At 44.2% G+C, this 20,579-nt stretch overlaps 3 protein-coding genes across 7 annotated transcripts in view; 2 read left to right on the forward strand and 1 right to left on the reverse strand.

The window, feature by feature from the left end:
• The window catches only part of pls3 (plastin 3 (T isoform)), a 14,433-nt gene extending 12,996 nt beyond the window's left edge, over positions 1-1,437 (reverse strand). Inside the window, exon 1 of one of the 2 annotated variants that reach the window (XM_084698264.1) lies at positions 1,314-1,437. The gene's annotated coding sequence lies outside the window, so the exon portion shown is untranslated. Of the gene's footprint in view, positions 1-164; positions 184-1,313 lie in introns of those variants that run through there. The other variant, XM_084698265.1, reaches the window with a different exon arrangement.
• On the forward strand, positions 600-18,305 carry LOC146287678 (transcriptional regulator ATRX-like). 4 transcript variants are annotated; one of them, XM_084698261.1, is made up of 36 exons: positions 695-1,012; positions 1,337-1,384; positions 3,112-3,212; positions 3,316-3,365; positions 3,514-3,566; positions 3,666-3,790; positions 4,145-4,258; positions 4,488-4,597; positions 4,713-4,780; positions 4,892-6,708; positions 6,848-6,923; positions 9,523-9,680; positions 9,788-9,943; positions 10,051-10,156; positions 10,260-10,362; positions 10,763-10,933; positions 11,006-11,147; positions 11,246-11,355; positions 11,593-11,736; positions 11,909-12,086; positions 12,357-12,494; positions 12,712-12,887; positions 13,976-14,093; positions 14,330-14,460; positions 14,568-14,641; positions 14,870-14,982; positions 15,362-15,524; positions 15,800-15,900; positions 15,988-16,096; positions 16,248-16,425; positions 16,543-16,737; positions 17,092-17,235; positions 17,324-17,437; positions 17,525-17,620; positions 17,718-17,846; positions 17,956-18,305. In XM_084698261.1, exons 1-36 carry the CDS (start codon positions 975-977, stop codon positions 18,007-18,009), a joined length of 5,901 nt encoding a protein of 1,966 aa, XP_084554387.1. In that variant the 5' UTR covers positions 695-974; the 3' UTR covers positions 18,010-18,305. The 4 variants fall into 4 exon arrangements, 3 of the variants coding, with proteins under 3 accessions (XP_084554387.1, XP_084554386.1, XP_084554388.1); XM_084698260.1 differs by having other exon boundaries at positions 696-1,012; positions 4,145-4,261; XM_084698262.1 differs by lacking the exons at positions 695-1,012; positions 1,337-1,384 and adding an exon at positions 2,378-2,612 and having other exon boundaries at positions 4,145-4,261; positions 17,956-18,304.
• A 465-nt stretch (positions 18,306-18,770) lies between these two features.
• Positions 18,771-20,315, forward strand: cysltr2a (cysteinyl leukotriene receptor 2a). Its single transcript, XM_084698270.1, has 2 exons — positions 18,771-18,866; positions 19,150-20,315. The coding sequence occupies exons 1-2, from the start codon at positions 18,860-18,862 to the stop codon at positions 20,190-20,192; spliced, it is 1,050 nt and encodes a 349-aa protein (XP_084554396.1). The 5' UTR covers positions 18,771-18,859; the 3' UTR covers positions 20,193-20,315.
• The last annotated feature ends 264 nt before the right edge of the window (positions 20,316-20,579 follow it).

Here is a 20,579-nt window from a genome sequence, read left to right on the forward strand (position 1 = left end):
CGAGCTTGTGAGTATGCTGTGCAGCTCAGGTAAAGGTGATTGCTTACACAAAAAAAGAAATACAAATAGTGACAGAATGTGTCACACTTTATCGACAGTGAAGGATTAGATTACGTTGTGTACATTATAAATATTATGATAAATCAATACAGCAAACAACTCACCTAAGTTATAAACGTAGAAAGTTTAAAATCACGTTGATGTGTTAAGGATTTAGATACAATCTCCCTCACGCGGATGGACTGAAACCTTACGCTACAAAACTATGTACTAGAACCCATTCATCCTTCCTATGACACTCAACCATCACCTGCGAGCACAGGTGCAAAAACAGGAATCCTAAATACGCAAGAAAGAATGTCACCAGCCTACTAGGCAGTTTAGCCCAACTAAATGGTTTTGGACTACTTAGGGCAGACTAACTTCTACAATTCAATGTATTTAACAGATGTTACCCTCTTTGATAGTTATGTCACAGAAAACATGATAAATTATTACCGTTGTCCAAATCAATACACTACCATGTTTTCTTTGATATGCCAAATATTAAGCAAAAAAATTGAACAATTTGAATTCAAGTGTCTGGCATAATTTGAATAACGCTAAAAGGCTGGGCGCAGTTGTCGCACATATGCTCGAGGCGCACGGCTAGGGCCATGTAACACATCAGCTATGTGGCAGGAAAACACCATGGTTACGCACGAGTCTTGAGTAGCCTATCTTTTTTCACAGGGAAACTCAACAGTGCATTACTGGACAATTATACGCGCGTTGAAATTTGCTAACAACTAAAAGTGTATAGATTTTCACATGAAACGTCATTACTAGCTGCTGCTGATTATTCTTCCAGGTGCAGATGGTAATTAATAGGGTGGATTGTCTACGGGTAAAAACATATTTCCCGTTCTCTTACTAGCTCGCGTCTAGTCTCCGGCAGGATTACATATTCGGATGATCCAAATCCTTCACTAAAAATGTGCAATTCAATCCTATATTGTTATCCTTTGACCAGGTATGTTTGTTCAGTGTACTTAGTAATCTACATAGCTCGCAACTCTGCTAGCTAATAGCAGGCTAGCTGAAAGAACCAACAAGCTAGCTGCTAACAATGTAACATGCTGTCTGCTGCTAAACCAACTACACAAACCCATCAAGCTCTGCTAGAAACAAGCCCTACCTGTAAAATAAACTAACTAGCCAGTACAAGTTTCAAACATATACAAATACATTACTTATGTTTGTACCGCTCACGTTTATAAAATCAATCGAGATAACGTGCTGTGTATTGCACTCTAAAAGTAAGTATAACTTACTTTTGATGCCCCCAAAATTCCAGACAGCGTCCAGCTCGAGAGACCAGACTTCCTCCCTCATCCACGGAAAAGTAAGCGCGTGGAATGTACACTTCCCCCGCCCACCGACCGACAACCCTTGAGGTGCTCAGAGGAATGAATGGCAGATTGCCCATCGCCAAATAAATTCGCTAGCACATAGGGGAACGACTATTAATTCCGAAATTAAATGTAGCCTTCACTAAGATAGTCTGTTTTACGTGGTATCATGATATTCAAGATTAATTCATGAATATAAAATGATTCTATTTAACTCCAAAAGTAAGTCTGAGTGAACTAAGGTAAAGTTATAAATATTTATGATAAATAAATTGTTACATATACATAATATGTATATTGTAGCCTACATACATATGTCCAATATAATTGGGAAATTAAGCCATCTTTACGTATGTGAAAGGTCGCGACCTTTGAGACACCTGTTTGGCCACACATTGATTCCCTTATTCATCAAGTTCCACGTGAGATAAAGGGGCATGATTGCTTTAGAATGTGTTATGTATTGACACGTAGGAGATATTTATTGCAGCCTCTGAACAACCGTTTTATGCTAGCAGGGAGCCTTCATCAAAGGGGTTCTTTGGTCAAAGGCCTGTTGTCTCACAACACTTGGGAATCTCATGCAGCTGTCACGAGCACAGCAAAGCGCTGATTGTCTCCGACTGTTGTTCTATCTCTCAAACAAGCCCAGTCTACACTACACTGTGCTTCTTCAAAGATATAGACAAATTATAACGAGATAAAACGGCCACAATTTGCCTGTTTATATGGGCCCTATGAGTGTTTGGTCTCAAGTTAGGCTGTAACGACTGTGCGCCACCGAGCCAAATGGTAGACTAATAATAACGGTTTTTCATAATTTCTATGGTTGCACTTGGGTGCCCTCTACCGACGGGCGTTGTCTGAAACTTCAAGTCTGATACTCGCCAAACTCTCATGCCCTGACATTGTGATGAGGCCGGTGTCCATACACTCAGTGACCAGTAGATGGCGGAATATACAGGTTTAACCTGCTGCGACCCGCCTATCAAAGAAGAAGAAGAAGAAATATCGATTCTTTCTTTTTTGGTACCAACTCCTGGCCTCGTTGGTGTCCACGAGTAAAACTGAGAAATACACATAAACTCCTGCATTGAGTTAAGATACAGAAATGTAATGCTTTCGATGTATAATTATATATTTTTATATGGACGTAAATTGAGGAAATAAAGTGCACACAGTTGTTTTACGGTCGCCGAAGATGTCAGGAGAGGTGCTAAGGTAGCTACCTTCAACATTAGCTAGCATGCAATGTTTTTCTAATTAAGCTAGTTCTAGAAATACAGTTCAATCAGCTGCTGATTACGACAAGAAAAATGTTGCAGTAAGCTTGTTAGCATATGCTTATATATCAGTTTAATATCGTTTGTCTGTTACAGCTAGACCATGTGAAGGTCTAACGATTTGAGAAATTGCATCTACTGTAGCTAAATAGTTCCGTTACGCGATTATTGTTAAATTAGAGACTTGTCTACAATCTAGTTTACGTATTCAGTAAAACCTCATCTCAGACGAGGATTGACCTTATCTTTTTGCCTTACTATATAACGTAACTGTCTTCACCTACAGTAGTGTAGCTATTTCTTGCTATGTTGTTATCCTAACTTGTCCTTAAGTTGATAACTAGGTAGACGACTTGCAGCCTACTTAAACAGTGTCCATGCATTCTCACTCAGTGGAATCTAGAAATGACTCTATCCATTAACTCTAATTCTGACAGTACAAGCAAACTCAATGTGTTGATCACCAAACTCCACGAATACCTGACTTATTCATCAGTGGATGATAACGATGATTCACTGGGGGGTCAAGGTCCTGATGGTAACTATTCAAATAAAGCTAATCGTTAATGCTGCTATGACCTAAGACTAGTTACTGTCTAAATCATAGTTTTAACTTGAATTGGTTTTCTCATGATTCACAGGTATAAAAAATAAGGGCAATGGGCTGCCCCACTCATCAGATAAAACTGAGGTATGAATAAAGAAAGTAATGTCAGAAAGTTGAAACGGTGGTAGTAGTTTCAATTCAATGAAATTAATTTACCATGAATTATACTGTGTCAGACCCATCCTTAGTTGCCCAGATTATCATCCGTTTTTGAATGTTGTGTGCGTTGCAGGCAGGTACTTCAGCAGAGACTCCTAAGGTTTCTGCAGCACTTGGTTCACGGAGGTGGGTTTTTATGATTTCATTTTGGGTTCCGCCCCACAATGAGTTAACACATCCCAACTTTGTTCACTTTGTGTATTTGTGTTCTATTACTAATTACAGGAAACCCTCAGTTGTCACCAAACATTCTGGGCTGGATGAATCTGGTGACTCAAATGACACTAACGAAGACTGTGATTTGCACTTCAATTCAAATGGTCGTCTCGATGTAACCAGATTGCCAAAAGGTAGGTATTTAAAATGATTTTGCTCTGTTGCTTTGTTACAGCGTGCTCCAAAGTATAGCATGTTAAAGTTTACAGATGTACATCCTGTCCAGTTGAATGATGTGGGACAGGTGCCTGGAGAAGAAACATCATTAATTCCTCTAACTTCCTTCAGATCAGAACTGTAAAAACGTTGATCGGTGTAGCCTTAAATCAGGCGTCTGGGAGCAAACCCTGATATCAGATTTCAGTTGTAGGATCGAGGATGATTATGCCTACTGTTGTTGTAATCCTAATGAGTTCTGGTGGTATGTCAGACTCAATGTGGGAATGAAGGCACTACACAATACTATTCTTCCTGCGGAATGTGCCCAGGCACTGTTGTGGTGAGGCCTGAACCTGTGGACCAGGGCAGAGACGACTTCAGAGGTCCTGAATTTCGAAGTCGCAGATCTGGAACACTGAAAAGAGATTTGCCCCGGAGACGAGGTGGTGAGACAGCTACTTATTCATTTATTATTAATTGTATTTAACAAAACCGGGTAATTCTGAATACTACTAAGGCCAATATTGACTATACATGGTTTTGCAAAATATTCTGATGTAGAATATCTTTCAATCCTATAGACAACATCAGGCAAATATGCTTGGAAATCGCCACCAATGAAATGATATGCAAGATTCAAACATCTGAAGATTCTGTTGACCTGTTTTGTAGGAGGTGAACACTTGGAAATAGTGAGTTGCACTGCATGCGGACAGCAAGTGAACCACTTCCAGAGAGACTCCTTCTATCAGCACCCAGTACTCAAAGTACTTATTTGCAAGGTGGGTGGATCATATTCCTGCCATGGACCTGTGTGTGGGCTGTCATTTAAATATAATTTTTGGCACTTAGTTGCCAGTTGGATTCTGATTCAGTGTGCATTTCTGTTTCCATCAGTCCTGTTTCAAATACTACTCAAGCGATGACATCAGCAAGGATGGAGATGGAATGGATGAGCAGTGCAGGTATATATTGTGGTTTTTGTTACGTAACACGATCCTGAAGAAAACATATATTTGTTATACAACAGATATTTGCTACGATATTCCCTTTCTGTTTTTTTTTTTTTTTTACAGGTGGTGTGCGGAGGGTGGAAACTTGATCTGTTGTGATTTCTGCAGCAATGCTTTCTGTAAGAAGTGTATTTTAAGGAACTTGGGGCGTAAAGAGTTGTCGGGGATTCTGGACGAGGAGAGTAAATGGTACTGTTATGTATGTAGTCCAGAGCCCCTGTTAGACCTGGTTGTCGCCTGCGACAGTGTCCTTGACAACTTAGAACGTCTTTGTCATCAAAATCGCAAGAGGAGCAGAGGAGAAAATGATAAATCTGGACTCAGTAACACAATACCAAGGGACTCTGAAAACATGCACTTGGGTGGGTGCAGTCATAGTATCATGGAAGGTCATGAGGAGTTCAGCAGCTCTCTACCAATCCCAGATGATCTCACTGAAAAGGTCAAATTCCTAGTCCACTCCACAAACTCCTTAAACGCAACATTTGTCAAGCTCGTCCAAAGCGGCAAAGACAAACAGACAACCAACGACCGTCGAATGTACCTGAGGTCTTTTGAGTCGGTGCTTAAAGATCTGAGGAAGTCCCACGACGCCCTCGAGGACGCCCTGAAGGAGGCCTGCGAGCTCGAAATGCTGAACAGTGAAGATGACACTGTGTGTCCCGATTCAGACGCCACCCAACCAGCCGGGTTGGAGCTGAACGTTGCTGACGAAAACTGCTTAAATGAACCTGAGCACACGGCTGCCGAGCCCGTGCTGGAGGACGACTCGGACTCCAAAGGCCCGACAGATAACGGAGGTTCGTTGTTCTTTGATACGAAAGGTGGCCTTGAGTCCTCTGAGGGGGCAGGGGAGACGATGCAGCGACGGACCCGAGGCAGGCCTCGCAAAACCCCTGCAGAGCCTTCAGAAAGTTCGGCCAACGTGACGAAAGAATTAGTGTTAAAGCTCACGCCCGTGCCTGCTGCGGATGAGACGCCAGCGAGCGAGCAGGAGACTGACGTGGACGTAAAGCCGGAGAGGAAGGACGAAGACACAGAAGAACAAACAGAAGAGAAGAAGGACGAACACCCCGCCCCTGACGTGGCAGAATGCAAGGACGACCCCACCGCTGAGGTGAGAGAATGTTTGGTTTTGGAAGAAGAACACGACAACAGACGGTCCCCGCGGGTGAAGACCACCCCCCTGCGCCGTCCAGGCGACCAAATCAAGCCCTCTCTTCCGGGCACAGCCTGCGAGAGCGACACTGACCCCGACGACCCCGCCGGTGCTGCGGCTCACGGTGCTGAGGACCGAGAGGTCGGCAAAATCACGGAAGACTCCGACTCGGACGAGGTTCCCGCTGCTCTCCTGCAGCTGGGAGCCGTGAAACATGGCTCTGACGAAGCCGACAGCGACGACGAGATCGAGGGCTCCACTCGCGTGAGAAAGAAATGCCTCTTTGGACTGACCAAGAACAAGCCGCTCTCCCCGGAAAGGATGGTCCGCAAACGCAAGACCCAAGACCGCTGCTCTGACTCGGACGAGAGCGAGAACAGGGTGAAGGTCCAGAGAGCCAGAGGCAGCGACTCCTCCAGTGATGACCCCGACCTGCAGAAGGAGATTAAGGCTCTGAGCCAGCTGACGCCCCGAGCGACGCCTCGTAGGGCCCAGACAGAGGGAGCTAGTGTGGCCGATAAGCCAAGCAGACAAGGGCCGGGGCCAAAAAAGGCTCCAGACGCTCCCAGGGCCCAGACGAAAACAGGGCCAACCTCAACCACGAGCGACGAGGAAGGTGACCTGGACTCTGACTCCGGGGATGACGTTGACATCCAGAAGATCAAGACCATCACAGAGGATGTGTGTTTATTAGGGCCCTCGAGCTTCCACCAGTCCTCGGGTGAGTCTGTCCCCGTCCCCTCCCTCTGTTGTGATCTCCAGCCCTGCAGACAGCCCACATCACACTGGCTGACAGTGGAAGGGATGAAGTTAGGTGACCCACCTCTTGACAAACAGTTTTTGTTCTCTGCACCCTGTAGGAGAGGATGAGCAGGCTCGCTCTGGGCCGTCCGGGGCGGTGGATGATGATGATGATGATGATGACCCAGAAAATAGGTATGGTTCAAAGAGAGACGACTTAGCGTTTGTAACACACCCTAGGCGCGGGAGAAAAGCCACAGCAAGAAACCCTGAATCCAGTAAAACTGGGGACCGCTTCGCTCTCAAGACTCGGTCCCAGACCCGCCTCGCACGCAGCTGCGCTAGACCAGCAGCTATCAAATACACCTTCTAGGTCTTAGAATTTTACTGTAAAGCGCAGAAGACACTTTATTGAAAAAAAAAAAAAAACATTTTTAAGGCGGTTAAACTTCACATACAGTATAAAGTACATAGTATTTTATTGATCATTTGTCATCAGATCACACAAGGTAGCACTGGGCACTGAAGTTCTTGCGGCAGGCCTTACTACATACAGTATAACATCAAAACAAAATACGTTTTTAATGCAAAAAATAAGGTCCTCGCTTAGGCTGTGTTATAAATCATAGTTCACCCAACATTCATCTGTATTTAAAATGTTTATGTCTCTATTATGCTTGTTTTTCAGCATTTTTACTTTTGAGTTGGATATGACTTCTTGACTCTTATACATATTTGGCATGCGTGTATTGAAAATGTTTTTAAGTTGTTGTTTTTTTGCACCAGTTTCCATTTTGGAACCCAAACATGTCAAGAGCTTACTGCTCTATGTAAGCTGACATGTTTTTTGTTTTTGTTCAAAAGATCCGTTGAATATAATTTAGAGTATTTTTTTTAAATTTCTCCTTTATTTACCCAGGCAAGAAGAACAAATTCTTATTTACAGTGATGGCCTGACATATATAACTAGATGTGTCGTTGTTCTCAATGGAATTGGCTTGAAACCGGACTTTTAAATGCGTTTTAACCAAACCGCCCATCATGAAAGTATTGTCTCCCCCTGTACTTACCTGTCATGAAGTGACTTAGTGGTGTCATGCGACCGTCACGCTTATATGAAGCTCTTAGGATGGGCAGTCCTGTATGATTCATTGGAACTCTACAGACATTAAACCCAATCTCAGATTTTATGAATCTGCTATTCCCCCACACAAAATAACAACAGTTTGAGTTAGAAAGTAATTTAAACTTGGTAGTTGCTAAAAAATAATTTTTTAATATCAGTCATCCAAAATATCAATATACATCAAGCTTCCAAAAGATGTTAATGGGACGTGCACAGTGCAAGAGAACCTTGACCTGAGTGGGTCTTCTGTTTAGCGGTTGTCTTAATGGAGCAGTCAGGTAAAACCACCATCTCTTTGTAAGACCTCTGCCACATTGATGCAAAGAAAAGGCAGAAAGATTCCTTCTGCCAACCAAAGAGAGGCTTGCGCCTGTATGTATATTCTTGTAATTTTTCTCAGTAAAACCGACAACAGTTTTTCTTATCCAACTGCAGAATTGACATATTTAGTCATATTCTGGATCAATGTAGGTAGTTAGACATCCTCTGTTTATATTGCATAGGACAAAATTTGAAGACACTTGTTCTCTTCAGTCACATGGGAATGCTCCAATCTCATTGGGTAATAATAATCATGTTTTTACAGATGTTTAAATCATGAAAGGTCTCTGTCCTCTGGGCACAGTTATGAAAACTTGCTTTGGTTGTAGTCTTGTAGTTTGAACAGCATGGAACTGACTACTAGTCCGCCTTAACACAATATTGCTGCTTTTGTAGTGAAGTGTTTTTTTTGTTGTCCTTTTCTATCTTTTTCCATTTTCTCTCTCCTTCCATTTTCTCTTTTCCTAGTGTTAACACATGAGGTAGGGGCTCTGCTCTGAGGCTGCTGCTGTTAGTTTCTGCCTTGTCAGAGCGGCCTTCTTCATGTCTGCTCCACCTGGAGCGTCAGTCCTAGTGTTGCTCTGCCAACAGGATTGGTCCTTGAAAAACCACGTGTTGATCAGTTTCGTTCACAGAACAGGGCAGGACTAATCACTGAAGTTTTCCGCCCTGTTTCTGAAGTCTCGCTCGTTTGTGAGGAAAAACAACAGACTTTTTATTTGCAATTTTTTTTTATTGTATTTTTTTGTTTGTTATTATTAATAGTGTTAGATTAAGTCCAGAGGTTCTGTAATGATAGCCTGTAGTTTATTTTATTTAATGAGCATGCGTCTTTCCCTGGTCATTTTGTAAATCTGTAAGAGGTGTAATAAATGAATACACTTAATGTGGCTTATGTCTTCCTTATGTGGAATTAGGTTTTGTTGCATCGCACTGGTGACTGAGGGATTGAGAATTTGTATGTTTTGCCCAGAGGTTTGTGAAGTTTAGTACTGGAGCTCCACACAAAGCACAAATATGCCCAAAACCAGTCCACAGAGGGTAATGTAGCTTGCCTACATTGTTGAAGTTGTTAGTTTCCACCACAGTCCCTCTACGGATGTGAAAATGTTATGTTCATTTCTGCAAAAATTAATGAATAGCGTTGCGTTGTTTGTTCATTAAATACTTTTGTCAGTAAATGGGTCTCCTGTTTCATTATTACCCATTGAATCCACGAAATCATGATTAAATCATTTAAAGGGGTCTTTTTGATAATACAAGCTCGCTAGGTCTGCCTTGGCAGGGATGTGATGATCATGAAGTGATCCTCAGGTCCCTATCCCTTCTGTCTCTTATCTTTAAAAGAATTGCCAAGAAAATGCTCTTGGCCCAGATCAAAGCCAACTACTCCTCTGGGGAAGAATTCTCTTCCGATGAAGAGTCGACACAAGACGAGGAGTCTGAGGAAGGGAAAAGCAGGGGGCAGAGAGGAGGGAAGACTGACGACAGCACGGATGAGGGAGGTGAGTAGCAATCACACAGCCCCCAGGACAGACCATGTAAGTCTGTGACTGTTGAGAGGAGTAGGAAGCTGTTTCTCTTGACTGTGCCTTGCTGTCACTTGCTGCAGGAGAGACCTCTCCGAGTTCCAGCTCTGAGGAGAGCAAGACTGGGCGGAGACACCGCCTGCTCCGCCACAAGCTCTCTCTCGACGAGGGAACCCTGGATGATCCCAAACCGACAGAGAAGGGGAATGAGCAGGCCAGGAGAAGAGAGCGAAGCAAAGGTTTGTGGACGCGATCGATCGGATAAATCACAATTGATGACATTTCTTGGGAACAGCTTTTTAAAAAACGTTGATTTGTCTAACATCTAATCTCCATCCTAATCAAGATTCGCAAAGTGGTGAAGATGACAGCCAATCGGAGCAAGAGGAGTCTGGCATGAGTGAGGAATTGAGCCAATCAGATGACAATGGAAATGAAGATAAGCCCAAAAAGTATGTAAATGTGTTTTCTTTCTCAGAGTCGTAGCTCCATCACTGGTTGCATCTTCGCTTGAGTGTCTTTATGGGTTACGTTTGTGTGTACGTTTTTCTGTAGCTCCAAATCATCGACCAAAATGGAGAAAGAAGTCCTCCGCAGTTATCTGCAGAAGAAGCAGCAGCAGCCGTGTATCGTGGTGTCTGACTCGAGCACGGACATGGTAACTGCCTGCTGTCATTTAACTGTTAGGTTAGATACCTCGTAACAACGAAACCTCAGAGGTGTAATCCCACTTCATCGTTTGTGGGGTCATAGGGGTCAGATGGCTGAGCGGTTAGAGAATCAGGCTATTAATCAGAAGGTTACTGGTTCGATTCCCAGCCGTGCAAAATGACGTTGTGTCCACTTCATCCTACTTGCCTCAGGGGGAATGTCCCTGTACTTACTGTAAGTCACTTTGGATAAGAGCGTCTGCTAAATGACTACATGTAAATGTAATGTGTGTGTTTATGTGCAGGGGTTTTCAAATACTGATATAATTGTCTCATACTTGTATTTGAATGGGTTCTTGTTTGGTCCTGTGATTAGCCGGAGATTGACAGAGCTTCCTCTGCTAACAGGAAGGTGACGGGGAAGGCGACTCCAAAGAGACGTTGAAAGGCCGCAAAAAGATCCGTAAAATCATCGACGACGATCACCTGCGCTCGGAGACGCTGAGAGCTCTCAAGGAAGAGGAGGAGAGATGCAAACGCCTGGCGGACCGAGAGCTGAACAGGGAAGACCTGAGAGAGGTAAACGAGTGTAACGCTGACGTGTGCTGTAGATCCCGTCTCCCTCCGTGACTAACCCCGGCGCTCACTCAGGTCATCGTGATAGACGACGAGTCGCAGGTGGCCTGTCCCATCACCACCAAGCTGGTGCTGGACCAGGATGAAACCACCAAGGAGCCCCTTATCCAGGTGCACCGGAACCTGGTGACCAGGCTGAAGCCCCACCAGGTTGACGGTCAGTCGGTCGGTCGGTCGGTCGGTCTTCTCATCATGCACGGATGTCTGATGATTAGCGCTGCTATGTTTACTGTTGTGCTGTTGTGTCCTGGACAGGTGTTCAGTTCATATGGGACTGCTGTTGTGAGTCTGTGAAGAAGGCCAACACCACCCCTGGATCCGGGTGTTTGCTAGCCCACTGCATGGGCCTGGGGAAGACTCTGCAGGTAACAGAGAGATACCGTCTCTAATCTCTTCTTTTTTCATTTGATTCAATTTTATTTATAGTACTTTAATTATTTTTTATACAGTCTCTTCTAGTATCATTTTAGTTATTATTTAAGTGGTTGCTGGTACAACAGTACATTTCACTGCATATTGTGACATGTATAATTATGTACGTGACAAATAATAACATCTGGAATGTCTGCACCAAGGCTTGTCTGACTTGTCTTTGTCCGCAGGTTGTAACCTTCCTTCACACGATGCTGCAGTCGAAGATCTTGATGTTCAGGACCGCTTTGGTGGTGTGTCCCCTCAACACCATCCTCAACTGGGTCAACGAGTTCGACAAATGGCAAGACAACATGGGAGATGATAAAGTCAAGGTAACGACGCTAGCAGGTTAAACTTGACAGGGCAGGTTAGGTGTGTTAGAATCAAGTGTTGTAGATTAGTGTTGGTGCTAAAACCTACAGGTAGGTAGTTCTCCAGGAACAGGATTGGAGACCTATGATCTACACATACTCAAGACTTCCTCTAAACGTAAACTTGTCGTAGGTGACAGAGTTAGCCACTCTGAAGCGACCCCAGGAACGATACATCGCCCTGCAGAAGTGGCAGAGAGATGGAGGCGTCATGATCCTGGGGTACGAAATGTACCGTAACCTTACGCTGGGCCACAAAGTCAACAACCAACAGCTCAAGAAGACCTTCCATTGCACACTTGTCAACCCAGGTGTGGTATGCTTCAAATTAAATAGTTAAAACTCCTGGAATGTTTTGGAAAGTTCCCAAAAAGGTTTACAATTGTCAATATAATTGTTTTCTTTTTACCTGGCGTGTATTTTTATTAGTTCAAAACCCTTTTTTTTCTTCTAAATGTTTATAAGTTCCCCTTAAAGTTTCTAATTGTCAATCATTATTATTATTTTTTACCTGGCGTGTGATTTTATTAGTTCTAAAACTTTTTCTTTTTAAAATTTCTAAACGTTGTTTTTTACCTCAGGTCCAGACTTTGTGATCTGCGACGAGGGCCACATCTTGAGGAACGAAGCGTCAAACATCTCCAAAGCAATGAGTGCCATCAAGACCAAGCGGAGAGTGGTGCTGACTGGCACCCCGCTGCAGAACAACCTCAACGAGTGTGAGATCCCCTCTCCTCTCAAAATATATACCGCCATATCGCTTATGTCGCTACCGCTATCTAAATATCTACCACCATTTAGATAACGTTATTGTCGCTACCAGTCGTGGACAGTCACAGATAACAGATTCATTTTACTGCCAGATCATTTGATTCATTGACTTTTGTCAGAATGTTAAGTTTATTTCAGCAAATTAGCTAAAGTTTGTCCTTACAGACCACTGCATGGTCAACTTCATCAAGGAGAATCTTCTGGGTTCGCTGAAGGAGTTCAGGAACCGCTTCATCAATCCCATACAGAACGGCCAGTGTGCTGACTCCACCCCGAGAGATGTCCGCATCATGAAGAACCGCGCCCACGTCCTGCATGCAATGCTGGCAGGCTGTGTCCAGGTGAGATAGTGTTGGCTAAATCTTTGTCAAGAAGTGCACAGAGTCGTCAGGTTCAAAGAAAGCCCATTAGTTGTATTATTGCCAGCAAGGAACCAGGTCTGACTCGGTTCAGAGTTTTCTCAAATCTAGTCTTTGTGCATGATTATTTATACAACATTGGTGAGAATTCTCCTCCCCTGCATAGCAGCTGTCTAGCTGATGATAGTGTTCTTTCTACGGGTGATATTTAGTTCAAGGACCTAGTATTGTTTTTCAGGGTTGTGGATGAAACTGGGAGGAAGGCCTTGAGTGTTTCATATCTATCTTGCCGCCAGAGCAGTTATTATGTAGGAGATATTTCCACACAGTGTTCTTGTCATGCAGTATAAAGGTTACATCCTTCATTTCTCTAACACAGGGGTTTTCAACTGGTTTTGTCCCAGGGACCACCATTCTTACTAGACAGTCCCACTGATGTGCCTGCGTGTGTGTGTGTGTGTGCGTGCATGTGGATAGAAGGAAGTTTTAACATTTGGTTTTCCATGTTGCTTTCATTTAAAAACCTCAAACAAAACGAGATATATCTACTTAAAAACCTCAAACAATATACATAGAATCTGAGAAATTTTTAATATGTGTATGTGAGATTCTGAACACGAATAAAATATTAAAAAAAATATTAATGGTGGACTGATCAATATATGCTCGTTTTGGGGCCGCGGACCCCCAGTTGAAAACCCCTGCACTAACAGATGGCCTTAAGGTCTGTTTGCAGAGGCGGGTGCTGGTCTTTAGTCATAGATTTGGATCTGAGAAAGACAGCATTGGAAAATGAGGATACAGCATTGTGCAAATGTTTTAGGTGCCCAAGATGTTTTACGAGGAATGTTGTACTCTACTTTTTTTGTATTGTATATTTGTGCAGCAAATTAGTTTATTCTTATTTCATTATTTCTTATTACTTTAAAATAGTTATATTTATGCCTAAGACTTTTGCACAGTACTGTACATACATACACATATTATTGGTAACAACAAAAGTGTTAAATACCAAATAAATTTGAGTTCTGCTCTTCGCAAAACCTTGTGGCTGTTTTTCCTTCTTCCAGAGGAGAGATTACTCCGCCTTGACCAAGTTCCTCCCTCCCAAAGTAGAGTATGTTCTGGCTGTGAGGGTGACAACTCTACAGATCCGGCTGTATCGATACTACCTGGACAACTTCACACGTAAGCCAATAATCTTCCTCCTCAGGAAATCAAAGGCTTTTCCCATACGTAACACATGGTAAAATGGCGGCGTGTTAATCTGAAGGTCGCCAGTTCGATTCCCGTCCGAGGCAAATGACGTTGTGTCCTTGGGCAAGGCACTTCACCCTACTTGCCTCGGGGGAATGTCCCTGTACTTACTGTAAGTCGCTCTGGATAAGAGCATCTGCTAAATGACTAAATGTAAAGGTGTTTAGGTGCGGGGTCGTTGGTGGACGGCGCGAGGGTCAAGGCCGGGACCAGCCTCTTCAAGGACTTCCAGATTCTCAGCCGCATCTGGACACATCCCTGGTGTCTGCAGCTCAACTACATCAGCAAAGAAAACAAGGTATTGAAGTTAGGAATCTTTAAAAGTTTGAGTGTAAGATAAACAGTTGCTGATGTCGTCCAGCTGAACAGGTGTGCCTGGCGGTGGTCTCACTGTGCTGTTTTCAGGGCCATTTTGAAGGAAAGAACCAAGTTAGAGCTGCTCATCTCCTGGGATCGGACGAACCAGCTGGGTCCGGCAGGTGGGAAGTGTTTCTTTTTGACAACGTTTATCAACTAGATTTGTTTGCTTCTTACAACAATGTTTTTTTTTTTTACGGCATTAATGCTTTATTGTGACCGTGATAGTTACAGAGAGACAGAAAAAGTAGGAGTCTAGTCAAGCTAGACAGGTGTAGATCCTGCATAGCCCTATCATTACTGTCATTTTGACTATCAAGCGGTTTCCTGTCTTGTCTTCTGTCGCCTAGCAAAGAGAAAGAGGAGAAGGGGATCATGCCACCGCCTGGGGACGATGAGGACGACGACGTGATCATCGTGTGGGACAGCGTGTCCAAGGGGGCAGCAAATCCAGCAGTAGAAGGTAGTCCTTCCTCTAGTGCCTCACCCAGGACTAAACCACATGTAAGGGAGAGGGAGAGAGGGAGGGAGAGAAGGAGGGAGGGAGAGAAGGAGGGAGGGAAGGGAGGGAGAGAAGGAGGGAGGGAGGGAGAGAAGGAGGGAGGGAGGGAGAGAAGGAGGGAGGGAGAGATGGAGGGAGGGAGAGAAGGAGGGAGGGAGGGAGAGAAGGAGGGAGGGGGGAGGGGAGGGGAGGGGAGGGGAGGGGAGGGGAGGGGAGGGGAGGGGAGGGGAGGGGAGGGGAGGGGAGGGGAGAGAGAGGAATGTAGCTCCAGATCAGAGTGATTCCTTCTCTCAAACCCTGTTTGATGAGTCTCTGGTTCTGAGGATGTGTTGTGTCTCAGGATCAGCAGTGAAAGCAGGCAGCAGCACGCAAGCGGACAGTCCTGCAGTCGACTGGTTCAAGGTCCTGCTGTCGGACACCGACTCCAGTGTCCTGGAGCACTCTGGGAAGATGGTGCTGCTGTTTGAGATCCTCAGGATGGCCGAGGAACTGGGGGACAAAGTGTAAGCTGGTTAGAGTCGTCAACCCCGGGAGGGGGGGGATCAAACACGTCTTGTTTACTGACTTATCATCGCCAAGTGATCAGAGGCCTGCTCCGTAAAGCCAGTTGACCAAATAAGACCAAGTTTATGTCAGTTACGTTCCCTGACAAGCCTGGCTTGTTTGGTAAACCTGCTTTACGGAACAGGCCCGGGGTCATTGTGAGCCTCACAGACTTGTGATTATCAACCATTACGAGATGTGGCGAAGCAGATAACCCTGACCCTTCCATACACAGGCTGGTGTTCAGTCAATCCTTGATCTCATTAGATTTGGTGGAAGACTTCTTGGACCTCGCCAACAAAGCCAGAAGCAAGGGAGAATCCTCTCTGTACAAAGGTGCGCTTTCAAACCTAACCTACTCAGTTTGACCACAACCAGTTGTGTTTTGATATAACCGTCTGATTGAGTTTTCTGTGATTGAAGGACCTGGAAGCTGGATCAGAAACACAGATTACTACCGTCTAGACGGGTCCACCAGCGCCACATCTAGAAAGAAATGGGCCGAAGATTTTAATGAGTCAACCAACACACGGTAGGATAGAAGATTCAACTCCTGACTGAACTCGTGATCTCGCAGAATTGTACAGTATTTTAACTATATCAACAACTAACAAGCTAAATAAAATCGACGTCCTACTTGCAGGTTGATTTTTCAGTTTAATTGGATTTCCTTTTTCTGTCAGGGGCCGTCTGTTTCTGATCTCAACGAGAGCTGGATCCCTCGGGATCAATCTGGTGGCTGCCAACAGAGTCATCATCTTTGACGCTTCCTGGAACCCCGCCTACGACATTCAGAGCATCTTCAGGGTGTACCGCTTCGGTCAGCAGAAGAACGTGTTTGTGTACCGCTTCTTGGCTCAGGTAACCCTGCGAGTCATCCCTCCTGTCTGAGACGGTGTCGATTGCAGGAACGACACGGAGGTTCACGCTTGCTGTTGAAATTCACCGCTCTCCCGTTTGTTACTTGTTCCTCTTCAGGGCACCATGGAGGAGAAGATTTACGACAGGCAGGTGGCCAAGCAATCCCTGTCGTTCAGGGTGGTGGACCAGCAGCAGATCGAGAGACACTTCACCCTGTTTGAGCTGACGGAGCTTTACATGTTTGAGCCCGACCTGCTGGAGGAGCCCAACTCTGAGAAGAAGAACAAGAAGCCCACTCACCTGCTCCCTAAGGTGGGCGGGGCAGCATCAGCACCCACACGTATTTATTTTTCAAATTGTAAAAGGAGGGAATACTTGCACAAACAAGGACTGACAACGTAACAAGGGCTGACAAAGGGAGCAGACATACAGACAGAGGGTGAACACAGTGGACAACAGCTGAGTGATTAAGATGAGACACAGGAATGCAGGGAACCAGGCACCAGTGGAGAGAGACTAATCCAGGACAGGGACACACAGAGGACACCAGGGGCAGGGAAGACCAGGAGGACGTCAGTAGCACGTATGAGGTCTGGTACGGTACCCACGCCCCTCTTAAGTGCCGTTAGATGGTGTTGACGTCTTTCTGCCGTGTGTTCCTCTCAGGACTTGATTCTGGCGCAGCTGCTGCAGGACTGCAGAGAACACATCGTGCGTTACCACGAGCACGAGTCGCTGCTCGACCATAAGGAGGAGGAGGAGCTAAGCGAGGCTGACCGCAAAGCAGCCTGGGATGAATATGAGGCTGAGGTATTGACCTGAGCATGAGGAAAACACAGATACACCCGCGGGCTCGTCAATGTAAATGACATGGATGTCTGTCTCTCTACTTCAAAAGGGGGCCTTCTTCTTGAACAAGCAGACGAACAACGCAGTTGTTCCGAGCCCCTCCGACCTGCAAGGACAGTTCAGCCAGAACATGCTGAGCAAGAAAACCAACGAGCAGCTCAAGGTATGAGACCCATCCTCACTTCGGGGGGAAAAACTTTTCTAGTAAACGTTGCAACATGTATGAAGACTAGTCTCTATGTCTCTGCAGAAGATGATTCATGACAGTCGTACAAAGGTCACTGAAGCCATCAAGGCTCTTCGAGGGGTTGAGAACCGCCCTCTGGAATACTACAAGATCATCTTGGTAAGACAACGTGTCATGTATACTTGTCTATGATCTTTATAATTCATGTTTATTATTGGAAAAGCGTGTGTGTTTGACATGGCGTGCTGTGTGTCAGTGGAAGGACCGCCCCACGCTGACAGAGGCTGATGTCAGCACCATGGCAGAGACTTGGAAGAGCAGCAACGACACAGAGCATCAACGCAGGATGGCCACATACGAAGAGCTTCTCTCAAAACAGCACTCTGTGAGATTCAGTTTTGTATTTATTTACACCGTTTCTACACCCGTGATGTGCTCAATACTTTGAAGGCCAGAGTACTGTATTAAATAGACCGTCATTTTCCTCTTCACAGCTGACTTTCTGCATCCAGAGGATTTTGAGCAGCCGAAAAAATAACGACACATAAACAGTCGCGGTCATAAATATAAACCCTTTTGCCCGAAGGCAACTATGGTGTTGAGCAGGAAGGTTTATTTTAGCTTCCCTGTTGCACCAGTAGACACAGATTGCAGCAGAGGAAACTACGTGAACTGTCCACAGCAACAAAGGAATTGTCTTTTTGTAGTTTTTTCAACAGAATTATTATTATCATTATTTTTGAGTTCATCAATATTGTAGAAATAAAATGTATAATATTTTGTCTAAGATATATCCTGGGTTGAGATTTTGTGAAATTGCATCATGTTGTAACTTGTTATAATAAAAGTTGTAACTTGCTATAATAAAAGTTGTAACTTGTTAAAAAAAAAAGTAAGTTCTTTTCTTTCATCTTTTGTATAGTCTGAATAATCGCAAAGATTGAGGTCATGATGCTAGTGGGCTGTGGGTCCAGGGTTGATTTCAAAACTGTCTGGGGCCAGGAAATGTTTCCTGTATATTCTGTAGAACCAAAGATCTTTGTCTTGAAAATATGCGGAAACTACAGTTTTTAAATGCTTCTGTCGAACCAACGCATTCAGGAACTAAATGACAATTCATGCACCTTGTTCAGTGTCCCAACATAACCGCAGTCAGTTATTCAACTGACACCTACTGTGTATTGTTCCTAAATGGTGCCAGTAATCTGTTTAAAATGGAAATGTGGTAGTTAAAGTAGGCCAAGAGAAGTGGTAGATAAGAGCAGAGGAAGTCTTTCTGTCAGTGAGGAATTAAGTACTGTCATGTTCTGAAGACACACAACCAACTCTGCCCTCAATAGACGAGTTCATCAAGCTAAGAACCTTAACTGATAAAACAAGACACAGGACTACACCACAATGACAGGTACTCTTTATCTCTTTACATATAAAAGTTTGGGGAATACATCCTTTCGGTTGTAAACCCTGTGTATATATTGTGCACCATCTGTATTTATGTTATTTGGATTTATTTGCATATATATACGGTGTAGCCTTTGAGTATATGATGAGTGGAGATGACTTTTTTTCTTTTTTTATTGTGTCAAGTGAATTGAGAATGTATGTCACACACATCAAAGCTTATTCAGATATTATTGTTTGCAGAGTGCAGGCGTCCATCTATACATTACTATTTTCTTTCTCTTCAGGTGTCACAAGATACATTCCAAATATGACAGAGTCTGACAGAGTGCAGAATCAAGTGTGTGACTGTTCGATTGATGAATTCAAACGGGCGGTGTTCCCGGTTGCCTACTTGCTCATTTTCTTCATGGGCTTGACAGCTAACTGTGCTTCCCTTTGGGTCTTTCTGAGAATGTGCAGTAAAGGCAGAAGGTTAACTACAGTAAATCTGTACATGGTGAATCTGTTGGTGTCTGATCTCATGCTGGTGTGTACCCTGCCACTCAGAGCAGCCTATTACCTGCTGCACTCTCATTGGCCCTTTGGGGACATTGCCTGTCGTCTGGCCTCTTATGTGTTCTACATCAACATGTACGGTTCGGTGTACTTTCTGCTGGCCTTGAGTGTCATTCGTTACATGGCTGTGTCTCACCCCTTCAAGTTCCTGAGTCTGGATAATGGACCCTGGGGCTGGGTGGGGTGTGTCGTCATCTGGGTCTTTGTGTCGCTGGTCTCGGCCCCCTTACTGAGCTCAGGGATCCAGGAGGGGGAGGGAGGGAAGATCCACTGCCTGGAACTCGGCAAAATGGGGCTCGACACGATGATCATCCTAAACAGTGCTGCCTTGTTGGTGGGATTTGCCCTGCCGTTTGTTGTCATTTCTGTCTGCTACACGTGTGTGATACGTAGCCTGTGCCGACCCAGGGCGGGCAGGGAGGGCAACAGACCCTCCAGACGAAAGTCTTTCGCCCTTGTTGGTCTTGGACTCCTCATTTTTGTGGTCTGTTTCTTGCCATACCATGTGGTGAGAACTATCTTCTTGGAGGCTGAAAAAAATGCACAGAAGGACGGGTGTCGGGACTCCTGCAGTGGGATCAATGGTATTCGGAAGGCTGCCGTGGTTACGCTGTGTCTAGCTGCAGGGAATAGCTGCCTCGACCCTTTCCTTTTCTTTTTTGTGGGAGAAAACTTCAGAGATATCTGCATGAGAAAGGCTGGGAGAACGAGAACTGTAGAAATACAAGCTGAGGCTCAAGAATTGCAAGTTGTGGAATTAACTGTGAAATGATGGTCTGACAATAGCTTTAAAAAGTTTATTTTTATTATTATTTTAGTTTTTTGTACTTTGTGTCACTTATTTCCAGCCAGATGTACATGTTGCATGGAATAAACTGTGACTTGATGGTCTGACAATAGCTTAAAAAAAGATTTTATTAAAAAAATAATTATTAAATGTGTTTTCTGGGTTGGTATTTTAATGTTTTCCAGGTAAAAGAAAGCCAAATTTACATATGTTGCATAGAGTGCCAATTGTTTATTTTTTGGTTTATTGCTTGATTGTCATGTTAATATATCTTGTATCAATATGTGCTCTTTGTTTTATTACTGCCATATAGTAGTAGTTATACACTGTACTTCGATATGCTAGTTTGAGTAAGACTACAAAGGTGTGCAA

Source organism: Hypomesus nipponensis, chromosome 5 (assembly GCF_054491055.1).
Source record: "Hypomesus nipponensis isolate SF chromosome 5, ASM5449105v1, whole genome shotgun sequence".
Taxonomy (NCBI): Eukaryota; Metazoa; Chordata; class Actinopteri; order Osmeriformes; family Osmeridae; genus Hypomesus; species Hypomesus nipponensis.